Source organism: Camelus dromedarius, chromosome 4 (assembly GCF_036321535.1).
Source record: "Camelus dromedarius isolate mCamDro1 chromosome 4, mCamDro1.pat, whole genome shotgun sequence".
Classification (NCBI taxonomy): Eukaryota; Metazoa; Chordata; class Mammalia; order Artiodactyla; family Camelidae; genus Camelus; species Camelus dromedarius.
Window position 1 is genome coordinate 98,383,862 of NC_087439.1, and position 14,972 is coordinate 98,398,833.

The window sequence follows — 14,972 nt, forward strand, 5'->3', positions numbered from 1 at the left end:
TCACCCTCTGACTTCAGATCTGCCTAGAGAGGGCCTGGGAGCAGCTGGGTGGGGAAGGTGTTTTGGTGAGAAGGCTGTGAACCTTGGAACTGACCTGGGAAGGACAGTTGTGAAACCTTCCCAGGCGTGTCTGGGAACAGGAGATTGGCACCTGCCTGTCCTGGTGATGCCTGGTGACAGGGGCCTGGGCTGGGTGGCTTCTCCCAGGGTCACCTCTCAGAATCCAAGCTTCATGTTGTTATCGGCAGAGTCAAGGTGAAGACGTGCAGGTCTGTGTGGGTGCCTCCTGTCTCCAAGAACTCAAGATGGGGAACTAACAGTGTGAATCAGTTTCCCTCGAGTCATCAGTGCCACCTGTTGGTTGGATGGTGCGGCAGCGCAGGGCGTGGTGGGGGCAGGGAAGCGCAGAGGAGGCCGCAGGCCTCGGGCTGTCTCAGGCAGAGGAAGACCCTGCCTCCCCGTCTGCAGGTGACAGGTGAGACTTGCAGGGGTAGTGCTGCCCCTCCCGAGTGAGGGGGTCTGGGTGGGTCTTCGCCCAGCAGCCACACAGCTGGTCTGCTCACTGGGAAATCAGGACCAAGTACCCCGATGCAGATCGGTGCCCTTAGTGTACCTGGGCCACAGCAGGTGTTTATCAGTCAAATGCCAGGAGAACAGCTGCGGCCCTGAGGACGCTGGCTTTTCCAAAGCTCTGCAGCAGGCCCACAGGTGGCGAGCTGAGTCAGGTGGCACCGTGCTGCAGGTGGCTATGTCTGGGGCCAGCTAGCTTGTGATTCTTTGTGCAGAATCCAACATTGGGAAGTGCCTGCAGCCTGGGCACTGGGACCAAAGGGAGGCCTGACTTCTGGGTAGATCTGGGCTGTGAGGAACCCCTTGCTGCTGGCTGGGCCACCTGGGTCCTGGGCAACCAGTCAGGCCACATCTGAGATGGCCCTGTATTTCCTTCAGAGACGTGTCTGCCTCCACGGGCAAGCCCAGCTTGGGTCCAGGCTGCAGACCACCATTCTCATAGATTTGCATAAATATAGCTGAGGCCAACATCCACCACCTTCTCTCTGTGTCCTCCGCCCCCGCCCCACCTCAGAGGCTGTAAACACTAAACAGTGCTTTCTCAGCACCCTCTTGCAGCTACAGGTGACCATGTAACCTATTCTGACCAACAAGATGGAAGTGGACTTTTGCTAGAGTCTTCTAAAAGTCTCTTGGGTGCTTCATGTCTTGATGTCTGGAGCTTGGCAGCCATCTTGTGACTATGAGGCAACAAGTTTGGTGAGGGAGAGATGCCAATAACCTCAGTGGGGTGGGGCTGAGTCTGCCAGAACCAGCAGCTTCCCTCTCCAAAATTCTGGATTGGTGAGGAAAATCCACTGTTGTTTCTGATTAGGCCTGTGCTATGCATTTTTATGCTGATGTGCAAATGGATGCCCTGCCCCAGCAACTCCCTGAGCTGCAGACTCCTCTTCCAGCCACTGCCTGGTCTCTCTTGAGGGGGTCTCAGGACAGTTCACACTCAACAGATTTGCTGCACCCACATCCAAACCTTTCTCGGCCCCTGCACCCCAAGCCAGCTCAAACTGGGAAGTCTGCAGTAGGGGAGGGAACTGGGGAGGGGACCGCTCTGGACCCTGGGTGAGGGCAGAGGCCCTGAGGCTGGAGGGTGCTAGGGGGAGGAGGCGGGTGGGGAGGGAGCTGCCGGGAAGACTTGCACTGTCCAGGGAGTGATGGGGAGGGTTTTAGCAGAGGAGACTTTTAAATTCAGGAGTTTAATCAAGGGTTTCATCAACCATGTTGGGCTTTCTCATAAGAGGGTCATTTGGGCTGCTGAGGGTGAGTGGACCACAGGGGCAGGGACACACGTGAGGAGGACCGGGCGGCTGTGGGCCAGGAGTGGAGAAGAAGGTGAGCAGATGTGGGTCAAGATAGACGATAGGCAGACGGACACTTTGTGGGGCCATGAGGCCAGAGCAGGTGGAAGGTGCTGCGTCTGCTGCAAGGGGTGGGTTTTGGGGCCTGTGGGGAACCATGGTCTGGACCTTGGCAATGGCAATGCCTTTGGACCCCCTGTGGGGATTTGGGGCAGCCCAGGTAGGGGATGTAAATTCGGGGCGGCCTGCACATGGGTGACATTTATGGCCAAGACTGCCTGGGGCTTCCTCTTCCTTTCCCAGGCCCACACCCCACAGTCCAAAGCGGCCCTCAGGGTAGAGAGGGGCAGGGGGGCCCCTCATGGCCGATCCACTGCAGCTTCTTCATCTAGGGGATGGCAGGACATGGGGGGATCCCTATTTCACTGTGTGGGGCACCACTTGTCCCAGCCCTGCCTCTTCCCTGATCTGGTCTCAGCATCTCCCTTGGGTGTCCCAACCCAGAGACCATGGCCTGCACACCACCTGCTAAGCTCCTGGCACCCAGGCAGGCCCTCCAAGGCTCCCCTCTGGGGGGCCCCTCCTCTCCCCTCCTTAGATGTGCCTGCCCCCGGGGTGGAGCTCAGGGGTCCCAGTCACAGCGCAGTCTCCCAGGGGCCCTGTTCAGGGAGTTGCAGGCTCATGCCACCCCAGGTTTCATCCCCTCACTGCAGGGTGCCCACGGGCCAGTGCACAGCCGCTGTTGGAGACAAGCTGTTCCATGGATGATGGGGAGGTGGAGCGGGTAGGGGTGGGTGGCTCTGGCTCCTCCCGGGCCTCTGACTCGGGGGCTGAAGGGCTCCTCCTACCCACAGGTGCTTCCAGGCCATACTCCTCCTGGCCCTGACTGTGTTCCTGCTGGCCATCTTCCTGAATGTGGACATCAGGCTGCTCATGTCGTGAGTCCTGCATTGGGTGATCTGAGATCTGGGCTCTGCCCCCTCCCAGGGCAGCTGCAGGACCCCAGCCTGCCCACCTCCCAGTGGCACCCAGCACTGGCTGTGACTGTGGCGGGCCTCACATCCCTTCTGGGCACCAGACTCCCGTCTATAAGAGGAGGGCTGGGCCCTTCCTTGTGGTCACCCAGCCTCCTGGGGGCCTCCTGGTGACTCCCATGGCAATAAGCTGCCCAGGCCTCAGGGGAAGGCAACCTGAGGATGGGACCTGGGCCCAGGCTAGGTTGGGTAGAGTTGCTGTGTGCAGAGAGTGACTGGGTGCTGGGAGGCAGGGGTGGGGATGTCCAGACCTCTGCACCCCTACTGGTTGGTGGTACGTCATTTGTGAAGCCCAGGGTCCCTATGGATGGCCACCCAGGCCCAGTGCTTTAGCCTGCTTGCTGGGAGGGTCCTGGACCCCAGGTAACCTCCCCTACCCCTGGTTGGATCTCCACAGAAGAAGAGGGAATGCCAAAGCCCCCTGGTATCTCTGCCTGTCCCCGAGGGTCCCTGGGGCTGGTGCAGGCCTCTGGACCCCATCCCTCACCATCCTGGGTCTCTCTTACCAGCCCTGTTTTGGGGCCCTGCATCAGGGTAGGGAGGGGGCCTGTTGCTCCAGGTTGGAGTCCACAGCTGGGTAGGCATCACTATGGAGTGGACACCTGTGGTCAGATCTGCCAGTCTTGGCATGAAGGGTCAGCCAAGAAACGCTGGACATGTGGCCCCAGTTACAAGGCCAGAGCTATGCTGGGTGCCCTGGGAGACTCAGTCATGAGGCAGAAGGGGTGCCAGGGCCTGGGATCCCAGCCTGCAGTGTGTGTGTGGCAGCTGGTGCCCCATGGAGGCCGCAGTGGGTCTGTGCCAGTGTCCTCCACGTTGCCAGGCTGGTGTATCCAGGTTAAGGGGAGCACAGTGGCTGGGCTGAGGTTGGGGTGTCACCAGTTCAGGGAGTAGGGGTTGGGGGATCTTGGATTAGGGGAGCATGGTGATGGGAGAAGGTTTGAGGGCCCCAGGTTTGGGGGTTGCTGGGTTGGGATCTCTCCAGGTGGGGAAGTGCAGAAGGGGGCTCCCTCACTGATGGAGGCTGTGCTCTCCCCCCAGTTTCCTTGGGGACAAGGCTGAGGGGCCCCCCATCACCAACGTCATGTTCCTCAAGACACACAAGACAGCCAGCAGCACGGTGCTCAATATCCTCTTCCGCTTCGCCGAGACAAACAACCTGTCAGTGGCACTGCCCGTGGGCTCCCAGTTCCACCTGGGCTACCCCTGGCTCTTCCTGGCACGCTACGTGGAGGGTGTGGAGCCCAGCGGCCCCAAGCAGCACTTCAACATCATGTGCAACCACCTGCGGTTCAACCTGCCGGAGGTGCGGGAGGGGTGGGGCTCAGCCCCAGCTACCCACAGCCCCTGGGCTTTGTGGTGTGACTGTGGCACAGAGGGATGGTGGCTGGCATGCTGGAGACGCTGGGTCGTGGGGTGTGTGCATGCAGGGACCTGGCTGCGGCCTCGCACGGTGGCTGGCAGGGGCCTCCGCACAGCCCGGAGTACCCCATCCCTGCTGCAGGTCGCAGGTGTCAGAGGCCTGCTGCTCTTGGAGTCAGAGGCCTGCTGCTCTCTCCCTCTTCTCTGGCTTCTTCCTGGTTCCCAAAACTGCCAGTTCTTCCCACCTTAGGACCTTTGCACGTGCTGTCTCCTTTGGTAGGGAGGCTCCTCACAGCTCCTTCTCTGGGTCATTCGGGTCTCAACTTAGAAGTCATCTCCTCCCAGGGGCTTCTCTGATCTCCCTTACAAAGGCTTAGCTTGGGTGAGTGGGGGAAGGGTGAGGGTGTTGGGGGGTGGGGCATGGCCTGGTTCAGGTGTTTTGGGATCACTCTGGACACCGGTGGAGAGTGTCAGGCAGGGGAGCAAGGTGGCCTGGACTGGCTGCAGGAAGGTGATGGGGCAAGGGCAGTGGGCAGGTTCAGGTGTCCTGCTGGGTGGCGGCTGGGGGAGAAGACACCACCTGCCTCCTTGGCCGCCCAGAAGGAGCCCAGAGAGTCACCAGTTCTTCTTGTCTTATTTCCAAACAGGTGCAGAAGGTCATGCCCAAAGACACCTTCTACTTTTCCATCCTCAGAAACCCCGTCTTCCAGCTGGAGTCTTCCTTCGTTTATTACAAAGACCACACCCCTGCCTTCAGGGGCGTCACGAGCCTGGAAGCCTTCCTGGCCTCCCCGTGGACCTACTACAACTGGAGCCTGGGCCTGAGCAACATCTACACCAGGAACAACATGTGGTTTGACCTGGGGTTCGACAACAACGCGCCGGCCGAGGAGGGCTATGTCCGCGCGAGCCTCGCTGCCGTGGAGCAGCGCTTCCAGCTGGTTCTCATAGCCGAGCACTTCGACGAATCCATGGTGCTGCTGCGGCGCCTGCTGCACTGGCGGCTGGACGACGTGGTCTCCTTCAGTCTCAATTCCCGCAGCCGGCGTACCGTCACCAGCCTGACGCCCGAGGGCCAGGAGCGCGCGCAGCGCTGGTGCGCCCTGGACTGGCGCCTCTACCAGCACTTCAACCGCACCTTCTGGGCCAAGGTGCACGCGGAGCTGGGCCTGCAGCGGCTGTGCGCAGAGGTGGAGCTGCTGCGGGTGCGGAGGCGTGAGCTCGAGGCTCTGTGCCTGCAGGACGGTGGGCCCAAGAACCAGTTGCAGATCACTGACCGCCTGCTGCGCCCCTACCAGTCGGGCAAGGCTAACATCCTGGGCTACAACCTCAGGCTGGGCCTGGACAATCAGACACTGCAGATGTGTCGGAGAATGGTCATGCCCGAGCTCCAGTACATGGCCCACCTGTACACCCTGCAGTTCCCGGAAAAGCCCCCGAAGAAGATCCCCTTCCTGGAGGAGTAGAGGAATGGTACCGGAGAGGGGACCCCATGTGTCTCTGGCCCCTCTCCTATCATCCCTGGGAGGCCATGGGCACTGCCTCAGGCTCGGAGGAGGCTTCTTGGGGCATCTGGGAGACCCAGGCCCTGCCAGACCACTGCTCCTCAGGGTGCAGATGCCGGTTGCCTGTGAAGAGATCACCCATGATCCATCCTCTCAGAGGTGGCCTATTTGGTGGGGGTCCCCAAATCTTGGACAGTAGGCACACCCGTTCTGACGATGTGAACCTATTCATCAAAAAAAGAGTAGTCTTACCAGGTTGGAAATGAGGGCTATTTGATTACATGTCATCAGAGGAACAGGAACCAGGGAATCCGGGGAGCTTGGGCAGCAGGGCCATGGATCCCTGAGGAGCTGAGAGCAGCTCCCCTGAGTTTGCCAGCCATGGGGACATGGCGCTGGTCACTGAGACACTGTTTCAGCACCTGCAGAGCACTTTGAAGTTGGGCCTGGGGAGCTGAGACAAAGGAAAGGATCTGGAATGTCCAGCTTCCCACCTCTGGCTGTATGAGGCTTGTTTCCAACCGAAGAACAGTTTTAGATTGAGAAATGTTAGATTGGCTTATGAGAGAAATGGTTTAGCCAGAGCACAGTGAGGGTCAGTGCTGTGGCTCTGTGTTGGGATAGCCTCCTCCCCATCCCCAAATGTCCAGTGAAGGAGAAAACTTGCAGGAGAGCTTGGATGGGCCACTGCACCCTTGGTTGCCATGGAGACCACGTTGGATGCAACCCCAGAGGAGGGCAGCTTCCAGGCACCCTCTTTGTCATTTGTGGTGGGGGCCTGAGGATGCCCTGCCTGGCAGGATGTGATCCCTGGCTGCTTGGGGGCCCAGCGTTTAGAGTGGGGTGCACACACCCAGCACCATGTGCCCTGTGCCCTAAGAAAAGTCGGGTGCCTGGAGCACCCAAGAAACAGAGCCACCCATGCTCACACACTCAGCCCAGAGGCTCAGCCTGGCCTGTCCACCTGGCACTGGGGGTCCCCTTCCTTCCATGTAGGGCCCTCCACCCTGAACCCCAGCAGCTGAGCCTGGGCACCTGGGCCAGGGGCTCTTGCTTCTCAGGGTAAGACGCGTCCAAACGTCTCAGGGGAATCAGCTTTTCAAAGAGGGAGGAGCCTCACTTATGACAGAACAGGCAGCAGCTCCCCTGGACACCAATTTAATGGAGGGACTTTAAAAAGAATGACTTTTCTGTGAGATTAGAAGACATATTGCTGCCAATTTGAGAATAAAAGAGTATTTGGAAAAGGAAAACATGACTTCCCAAAGAAATGGAATAGAGACCGTGAAGAATGAACGGACACTGCAGAGCCAGGGTCAGCCAGGAGACCCTCCAGAGGGTCTGTCATCCTCCACCTGGAGGAAAATGCCAAGAAAGAAATTCCAAGGGAGAGTGGAGAAGGGAAATCAGATCCAGGGTGAGCCACCTGCGACTGACGGGAGTCTTGGCAGCAGAGTAAGGCTCATAGATAAGAACCTAGAATCAAACAAAAAATGGGGGAAATTACCCCATTTTAAAGAAAGACTCAATCAGTGCCCTGAACGTTAGGCAGCTCCCCCAACTCCCAAAGAAAACAAGGCCCCCAACTCAGCCAACGTGGGCAGGCACGTGAATCCGGGATAAACAGAAGATGCTGCTGCTTCTTACTACAGAGAGCGGGCAGTCGGGGGAGAGGGCGGTGGCGTCAGACCACCACCAGCGCCAGCAATGCTGCGACCACTGACCGAGGCTGTGCTCAGCCGCACAGTAACCAAGAACATGAAATTACCCGGGGAATTCAGTGGCGTTTGCTTTTGCCTTTGAGGTTGGCAGGAATGTGAACTGGTACCACCTTTTTGGAGGGAAATTTGGGGGTATTTATCACCATGTAAAGCACACGTGATTTGTAACAGAACTTCAGAACGGGTTGTCTATCCAAAAAAGGAATGCTTAGAATGCTAAGTCCTACACAGCCAATAAAACTGGGAGAACAGAGTGTGTAAATCTCCTTTTGGAAGGGGCATCCCCACGCCTTTGTGTGGCTGGGGTTGGGGATGGTGAGCCGTGCTGCCGGTGACCAGGATGGAATGTGCTTGTCCCAGTTAGTTGTGCCTAGGGAGTTGGGGAAGCTGGGGAGGCAGACAGTCTGATTTTTCAAGAGAGGCTGGAAATACAAGTTTTTATGTGAAATCTCCATGTTTATAAAAGCTGGCATTTAGCTAAAACATTAAGACCTCCAAGCAGAGGGAACGAGGCGTGTGTGGGGGCCGCCTCCTTCTGTGGCTCCATGTGCACCTGGTCAGATGGCCCTGCCTGGGCTGGGGGACTGTGTGCAGGTGATGTGGGGGTTCGAAGACTCGCCTTCCCCCAGCAGAGGGTTCTCAGCAGACCAGGCTGGGAAGTGGTGGACAGAGAAGGGAGGTGGACCCTCTCCTGTTCCTGCTTGCATGGGACTCCAGAGAGGCAGGAGGCTGCGTTAACTGTCCCTTCAGACCTGTCTTCCCCTTTCCCTCCATGGCAGACCCCTGCGGTTTGATCTGGGCAGAGGCTTCGGGCTGGGGATGTCCTGGAGCCCATGGAGGTGGACAGAAGTGACGTGTGCCAGGTCCGAGCCACCTCTGCAGAATGGCCGGGCACCACCGACCTCTCCCCACCCCTCCTTGGGCTGCTGGCGCTTGGCCAGGGGGAATGGCCGTCACCATGTGGAGGAGATGGTGGCCCCAGACGCAGGGGCAGGATGTGGGGCTGTGGCTGCTGAGGGCCAAAGGGCTGGCCTCCTGAGGCCCGAGGGAGAGGCAGGCAGGCACTGGGATGTGCTGTGGAGGACCGCAGAGCGATCACACAGCTTCTCGTGGGCAGCGTCTCTGGAAGAGACCTGGAGGCCACTGACACCTTGTCCCCCATGTAGGTCAGCTGTGGCCCCTGGCAGCAGCCTGCCCCCGGCACAGCCTTGCTGGGGGGTGAGCCCCCAGGGTGGAGCCCTGTGTGGCCGCATCCTGATGCTGTCCCCGCCTCGGATGCCTGTCTGCACCCCTGCCCCTCTCTGTGCGGCACCAAGTCTCATGGCTGGCAGGAGGGCCCTGGGTCCTGACGAAGCCCTGGGGCGCGGCCAGCTCCCTGCTCCCGCCCACACAGTGGGCCCTTGTCTCAGCTTTGCTCACTGGGTCGAGAGGCAAGCACTCCTGCGGCTGCCCTGCTGTGCCTGGTGAGTCCCCCTGCCCCTCATCTGTACCCAGGACTTGCCCTCTTTGGGCGGAGGGTGATGGGCTTATGGACCAAGGGCCCTCCAGCCGGAAGTTCCACATGGACCCCCGTTCCTGCCATGGGACGACTTCCTGAAGGGCCCAGGGGAGATTTAGAGGGTGGGATGGATGCAGACTGGGTGTCAGGGCCCAAAGCTGGGGGCCCTGCCCCAGCATTTGCGATCAGGTGGGCCCCCAGGTGACGCTCCACCAGGTGGAGGGTCTGTAATTGAGTCTTTGCCCTGGATGGGACATAGGGCACTCAGCTCAGACTGGACTCAAGTGCAGATGGCCTGTACTCTCCATGTGTGAGCGTTTCACTGCAAAGCTGCAGGCTGTGCGTGCCTGACATCAACAGGCCCCCAGGCCAAAACCGTGCTGAGCCCGAGGGTGAGGCCCAGGTGACCTGTGCTGGCTTGTGCTCCAGGCTGGAGCCCGGACAGGACGAGCTGCAGGAGTGCGGGGTAGGCCCCCGCTGAGGCAGAATGGCCTTATGAACTTGCCCGGGTCCAGGGCCAGGGACCAGGCTGCCTTGGGGGTCCCGTCTCCTCCCCAGGCCTCAGCTTCCCCTTCTGTGACGCAGTGCCCCTGGAGAGGGGGGCCGGGCATGGAGACTTACAGGTGTTGACTCCACTTAACGCTGAAACTTGTTGAATTGGCCAAGCTGGACAGGGCCAGCTGCCTGGGAGCCCTGCTCCTCTGCTGAGATTGAGGGGCCTCCCTGCACCTCTGGGGCTCTGGAGAAACCCAAGGCCCTGGCTGGGCACAGGTGCTCCAAGCACCTGGCAGCTTGCCCTGCTCTGTGCAGTGAGCAGAGTGACCAGATGGTCTCTGGAGCCTCCATCTCTGTTGCTCTGTCATGTGGCGGTGGTTTGGGGGGGGCTGGGCCTGAGCCCCCTGCTTCTGCTGGCACTGGCGCTCAGTGGTCCCAGGCCTTGTGGGGCCAGCCAAGTGGAGAGAATGCCCCACTTGTGTCCATTCAGCCTGGAGGGACACGTGGCACCTGCGCCTGCTTCCTGCTGGGGCACAGTTGCTCTTTGGATGCAGAGCAGGGGTGGGGGCCCAAGGGATTCCCAGACACAGGAAGCTGCTCTCAGAAGCCCCAGAGGCACGGTGAAGCAGGGGCACCCTGGAGTTAGGCAGGGGCTCTGCTAGGCCCTGAGGGCAGTCGGGCAGGGCTGATGTGCTGGACCAGGCGGTCCTGGACCGAGGTGACTGTTCTGGGGACCTCAGGCCTGGTGAGGTGTGTGTGTGTGTTCATTGCAGTCACCCTACTCTCCATCCTGAGACCATGTCCTTGGATGTGCGCTGGCCTTGCTGTGGTCCTCCCCGCCCCCTCCCCTCAGTGCTGGGTCTAGTTCCTGCCATACGCCTGGCCCGTTGGCTCCGCTGCCCAAACACCTCCTATTACTGTCGCAGCACATGGGCCACCACTCTCAGAGGTGGGGGAGCATACTCACTCTTGCCCCTCCATGGGGGCTGGGCCAGTCCACGCTTGCCTTTCTGCAAATCAGAGGAGACCCCTGGTAGGGGGTCCGTCGGGACTGCGGCCCCCATGTGTGCCCCAAATGCACCCCAATCTGAGGCCCTGCCCCCGTGAGCCTCCCTCAGGTGCAGGCTCCCGGGAAGGAGGCTGCCCCCAGAAAGGCTGCCCCAGGCCACGCTCTGTCACCCCTGCAGAAGCCCTGGCCTGTGGGCAAGGGGGCCCGGGGCAGGGGCAGGTGGGGCCTGGGCTGTTGTCTCCCCTTTTGCCCCTCCCCTCTCAGCTCTCAGCTCTCAACTCTGGGAAGCCCATCGGCCTCCACCACACCCACCTCCAGCCTGGCTTCTCTCCATCGTGAACACCGCTCCTGGGGTCTCTGTCAGCGAGGTGCTCTGCTTCCTCTCCTCACTGTGTGGAAGCAGCTGCTTTTCAAGTTCAAACCTCAGCCCCCTCTGCCCTGCCCTCACACTTGGTTCCTTTCTGCCTGGAGGGGGCAGGAGCAGGGCAGGAGGGTGGTGAACTCTCTGGCCTCCTTGGGGGGTTTCCTCTCACTGCCCCACTGGCGTGTGCTGCTCTTAGCTCCCTTGCGGTACACGTGTGAGTGATTTGGGGTACTCTATGGGTAGGGGCGGCTCTGCTGGACTTCCCCATGCCCCTAGCCTTGCTCAGAAGCCCGAGGGGCAGGGTGGTGGGTCCCCTGCTCCCACAGATATTCCTCTGGGCCCTGGAGTTCAGGCCCCTTCTCCGCCAGAGACCTGCGGGGGTCCCCCTCTTGGGTCAGCCGGCTACCCCCTACGTTTCCTGGCTATTCCCCCAAATTCCCTGACACTGCTGCCCCACAGGTCTGAGAAGGGTGCCTCCCCCCAGGAAGACTTGGCTTGCGCACGCGGCATGTGCCTTTCTGTGCATCTCCCGTGTTGTCCGTGCTTCGTGCACGTCTTTCTATCTGTGTCCTTTTCGGTGTGCTCTGTCTCTGTGCTTCAAGGCTCCTCTGGTTGTGGGGCCCCTACCTGGGGACACTGAGCCCCTCCTCGTCCAAAGCCTTGGCCCTGATTGTCCACTTGGCGGGCTTCTACTGGTTAGGCTCTGTGATGACTGGGAGTCCCAAGCACGTGGGTGGACAAGGTCAAGGGGCTCTGACCAGGCTCCTGGGCTCCCAACAATGAACTCCCTCTCTGTGGGTGGTGTTCAGAGGAGGAAGGGGTCGATTCCAGACATTTGGGGTGCAGGTGTGGGGTGGGGACTGCCCTGGTCGGGGGGTGAGGGATCTGGGGACAGCACAGTCTCTGGCTGGGGTGGGCACAGGAAGGTGGATTGGAGGGGGAGGGGGGCCTGCACCTGCAGAGCCCCTTCCCCAATCTGGACAGACAAGAAAGGAGCAGGCATGGCTCGCTGACCCTGGGGTCCTGGGGCCTGCACCTGCAGAGCATGGGGGCCCCGCGTATCCCTGTGCGGACCGTCCTCTTCCAGCGTGAAAGGACTGGCCTGACATACCGTGTGCCCGCACTGCTGCCCGTGCCCCCCGGGCCCACCCTGCTGGCCTTCGCAGAGCAGCGGCTCAGCCCTGATGACGCTCACGCCCACCGCCTGGTGCAGAGGATCGGCACGCTGGTGGGGGGCTCCGTGCGGGTGAGCTCCGGGCTGCATCCATTTGGGGAGCGCGGGGTCGCGCCGCGCTGACGGGGAGACTGAGGCTGGGCCTCTCTGCCTGCAGTGGGGCGCCGCGCATGTGCTGGGGACGGCGGCCCTGAAGGAGCACCGCTCCATGAACCCCTGCCCTGTGCATGACACGCGCACAGCCACCATCTTTCTCTTCTTCATCGCTGTGCGCGGACGCACCTCCGAGGCCACGCAGATCGCTGCGGGCAGGAACGCTGCTCGCCTCTGCTGTGTGATGAGCCGAGATGCGGGGCACAGCTGGGGTGGTGTACGGGACCTCACAGCAGAGGCGGTGGGCGGCGCTGAGCAGGGTAGGTGGGCGCAGGGGCTGGATCTGCACGGGGAGGAGGGGTGAGGGTCCAAGCGCGCAGAGGGTGGGGTTCCGCACCGCGGGGGCGTCTGCACCCTGGGCGGTGACGGGGTCTGGCTGGAGGTCTCCCAGCTACCATCCTTGCCCCGCACCCAGCCTATGGGCTACCAACGCCATTTGTGGGGCTGTCCTCGTCCTGTCCTTGGAACCCCTCAGTCCTGCACTCAACGAGTTCTTTCATTCTCTGACCTTGTCTCTGTGTGAGCGCTGAGATCCCCCCAGTCCTAAATGCCAAGTAGGGCCCCTCTTCCCACTTTCTCCTCCTCCTCCTCCCCCGCCCCGAGCCCAGCCCAGGGCTGCCGCTGGGTAGGTCGGCTTGGCCCCGCAGCTTTCCCTCTATTCTTGCCACCCCTTCCCCAGGGGCCTGACCACCCGCTGCCCTCTGGGGCCACCTGACCCTGGCAGGTGGGAGCTAAACAGAGGAGTGGGGCAGGCCCTGAGACCTGGACAGGACACACAGCTGACATAGAGAGCTGTCTGGTGGTGTGGACCCCTCCCCAGGGGACTTGGCCCATTGTCAGGAGGGGCTGCCCAGACCCTTCTGCCCTCAGCTGCCCCTCTGTCAGGGCAGCGCTGACACTGGGCACCATTGGAGGCCATCCACCTGCACTTGGGGACTGGCCACCTACTCACCCGCTGAGAACCTGGCCAAGCAGCCTGCCTGGGCTCCCGGCTCCTGGTGATGGCCTGAGAGGCTTGTCCAGCCTGGGAGGACTCAGAGCGGCTGAAGGGAGTGGAGGGTGGAGGCATTCGGCAGGTGGTGGCCTCCTCAGGAGCTGTCCCCTAATCCAAGGCACTGCCCCCACCCCTATCCCCCAGGACGGTGCTGCCTGGATGCAGCCATGGCTCCCCATCCTGGGGTAACCAGCAGCCCCTCCCCTCTGCAGACTGGGCCACGTTTGCTGTCGGCCCAGGCCATGGCATCCAGCTGCACTCGGGCCGCCTGCTGGTGCCGGCCTACGCCTACCGTGTGGATCGGCGAGAGTGCTTTGGCAAGATTTGCAGGACCAGCCCCCACTCCTTCGCCTTCTACAGTGATGACCATGGCCGCACCTGGCACCGCGGAGGCCTCGTGCCCAACCTGCGCTCAGGCGAGTGCCAGCTGGCTATGGTGGACAGTGAGCAGGCTAGCGGAGTCCTCTATTGCAACGCCCGGAGCCCCCAGGGCAGCCGTGTGCAAGCGATCAGTGTAGATGGGGGCGCCTCCTTCCTGCCTGGGGAGCTGGTGCCCACCCTGACTGAGACTGCCTGGGGCTGCCAGGGCAGCATCGTGGGTTTTCTGGCCCCGCCTTCCAGCGGGCCAAGGGATGAGGGATGGTCAATGGGCACTAGGAATGCCCCCCACCTTCCACACCTCTGCCCCGGGGTCCAGGAGCCCCTAGAGGAGGGGGCTGGAGACACCCACGGAAGTCGGGGGCTGGGTGGGACAGAGGGATGTGGGGATGGTCCCTGGGAGCCTGGCCCGGGCTCTGGGCTCAGTGTGAACAGGGGGCCCTGGACCCTGAAGCTCCCTGGGCCCCCTGTGGCCTTGTCTCAGGGCCCTACATGGCTGCTCTACTCCCATCCCGTGGGGCACAGGGCCCGGCTCCACATGGGCATCCACCTGAGCAGGTCCCCCCTGGATCCCCACAGCTGGACGGGGCCCTGGGTCATCTATGAGGGCCCCAGTGGCTACTCGGACCTGGCATGCGTTGGGCCCACTTCCAAGGGGGTCCTGACCTTCGCCTGTTTATATGAGAGCGGGGCCAGGGCCTCCTACGAGGAGATCTCCTTCTGCCTGTTCTCCCTGCGTGAAGTCCTAGAGAATGTGCGGGCGGGCCGTGAGCTGTCTGGTCTCGGGGACAAGCCTCGACAGCGCTGCTGGCCCTCCTGATGGGCCTCTGGCCAGGCCTGGTCCCCGGGTGCCTGAGCTGGGGAGGGGAGCAGGGGTGGGGGATGCTGGGAGGTGGGGGAGGGGGGATGGCATTGGTGTGACCCCAGGCTGGGGTGGAGCTCTGGGGTGCCTTTGCTCCTTGGCTTCTCTGTGGAGAGTCGTGAGAGTGTCTTTGTGAAGGACCTTGTCAGATTGTACAGAAGGTCTGGTTTAATACTCTCTAACAAGCAGGGCTGGCCTTTAAGAAGGAGGCATGAGGCTGGAAGGGAGGGAGGTAGGGGGCAGGTTGGGCAGTGAATGAGCAGCTGACCCTGGTGACCCACACAGCTGGGGGGTGCTGGGAGGTATATGCGTTGGGGTGCCGGACCCTTAGGTTAGCCCAAGGTGCTTGGTGGTCCGTACCATTTTCCGCTTTAATCTTGCCCTGCTGACTACTTTCTGGCACATGAACAAGAAATAAACATCTTCTGGATGTCTGTCCAGCAGCATCTCTGCTCAGTTCTTTCCATGTCAGAGCCTGGGGAGGTCCCCACTGCTCTAGCCCCCAACCTCATTGTGGGGTCTGCCCCGCTTAGCCAAGCCCCCTAGGGCCGGGCCGCC

General features: G+C 61.4%; 2 protein-coding genes across 2 annotated transcripts; both read left to right on the top strand.

The window, feature by feature from the left end:
- Positions 1-365: 365 nt before the first annotated feature.
- GAL3ST2 (galactose-3-O-sulfotransferase 2) lies at positions 366-7,738 on the top strand. Its single transcript, XM_064485400.1, has 4 exons — positions 366-475; positions 2,720-2,803; positions 3,941-4,205; positions 4,909-7,738. Exons 1-4 carry the CDS (start codon positions 366-368, stop codon positions 5,725-5,727), a joined length of 1,278 nt encoding a protein of 425 aa, XP_064341470.1. The 3' UTR covers positions 5,728-7,738.
- Positions 7,739-8,915: 1,177 nt separating this feature from the next.
- Positions 8,916-14,404, top strand: NEU4 (neuraminidase 4). Its single transcript, XM_010988489.3, has 4 exons — positions 8,916-8,950; positions 11,896-12,099; positions 12,185-12,440; positions 13,387-14,404. Exons 2-4 carry the CDS (start codon positions 11,899-11,901, stop codon positions 14,370-14,372), a joined length of 1,443 nt encoding a protein of 480 aa, XP_010986791.1. The 5' UTR covers positions 8,916-8,950; positions 11,896-11,898; the 3' UTR covers positions 14,373-14,404.
- The last annotated feature ends 568 nt before the right edge of the window (positions 14,405-14,972 follow it).

Bases quoted from the DNA above. Each gene is read 5' to 3' on its own strand.
- GAL3ST2 (XM_064485400.1), top strand. From the start codon at position 366: ATGGTGCGGCAGCGCAGGGCGTGGTGGGGGCAGGGAAGCGCAGAGGAG. The intron at 2,804-3,940 runs GTGAGTCCTGCA...CTCTCCCCCCAG, and splicing joins GACATCAGGCTGCTCATGTC to TTTCCTTGGGGACAAGGCTG. The intron at 4,206-4,908 runs GTGCGGGAGGGG...ATTTCCAAACAG, and splicing joins TGCGGTTCAACCTGCCGGAG to GTGCAGAAGGTCATGCCCAA.
- NEU4 (XM_010988489.3), top strand. From the start codon at position 11,899: ATGGGGGCCCCGCGTATCCCTGTGCGGACCGTCCTCTTCCAGCGTGAA. The intron at 12,100-12,184 runs GTGAGCTCCGGG...CTCTGCCTGCAG, and splicing joins TGGTGGGGGGCTCCGTGCGG to TGGGGCGCCGCGCATGTGCT. The intron at 12,441-13,386 runs GTAGGTGGGCGC...TCCCCTCTGCAG, and splicing joins GGTGGGCGGCGCTGAGCAGG to ACTGGGCCACGTTTGCTGTC.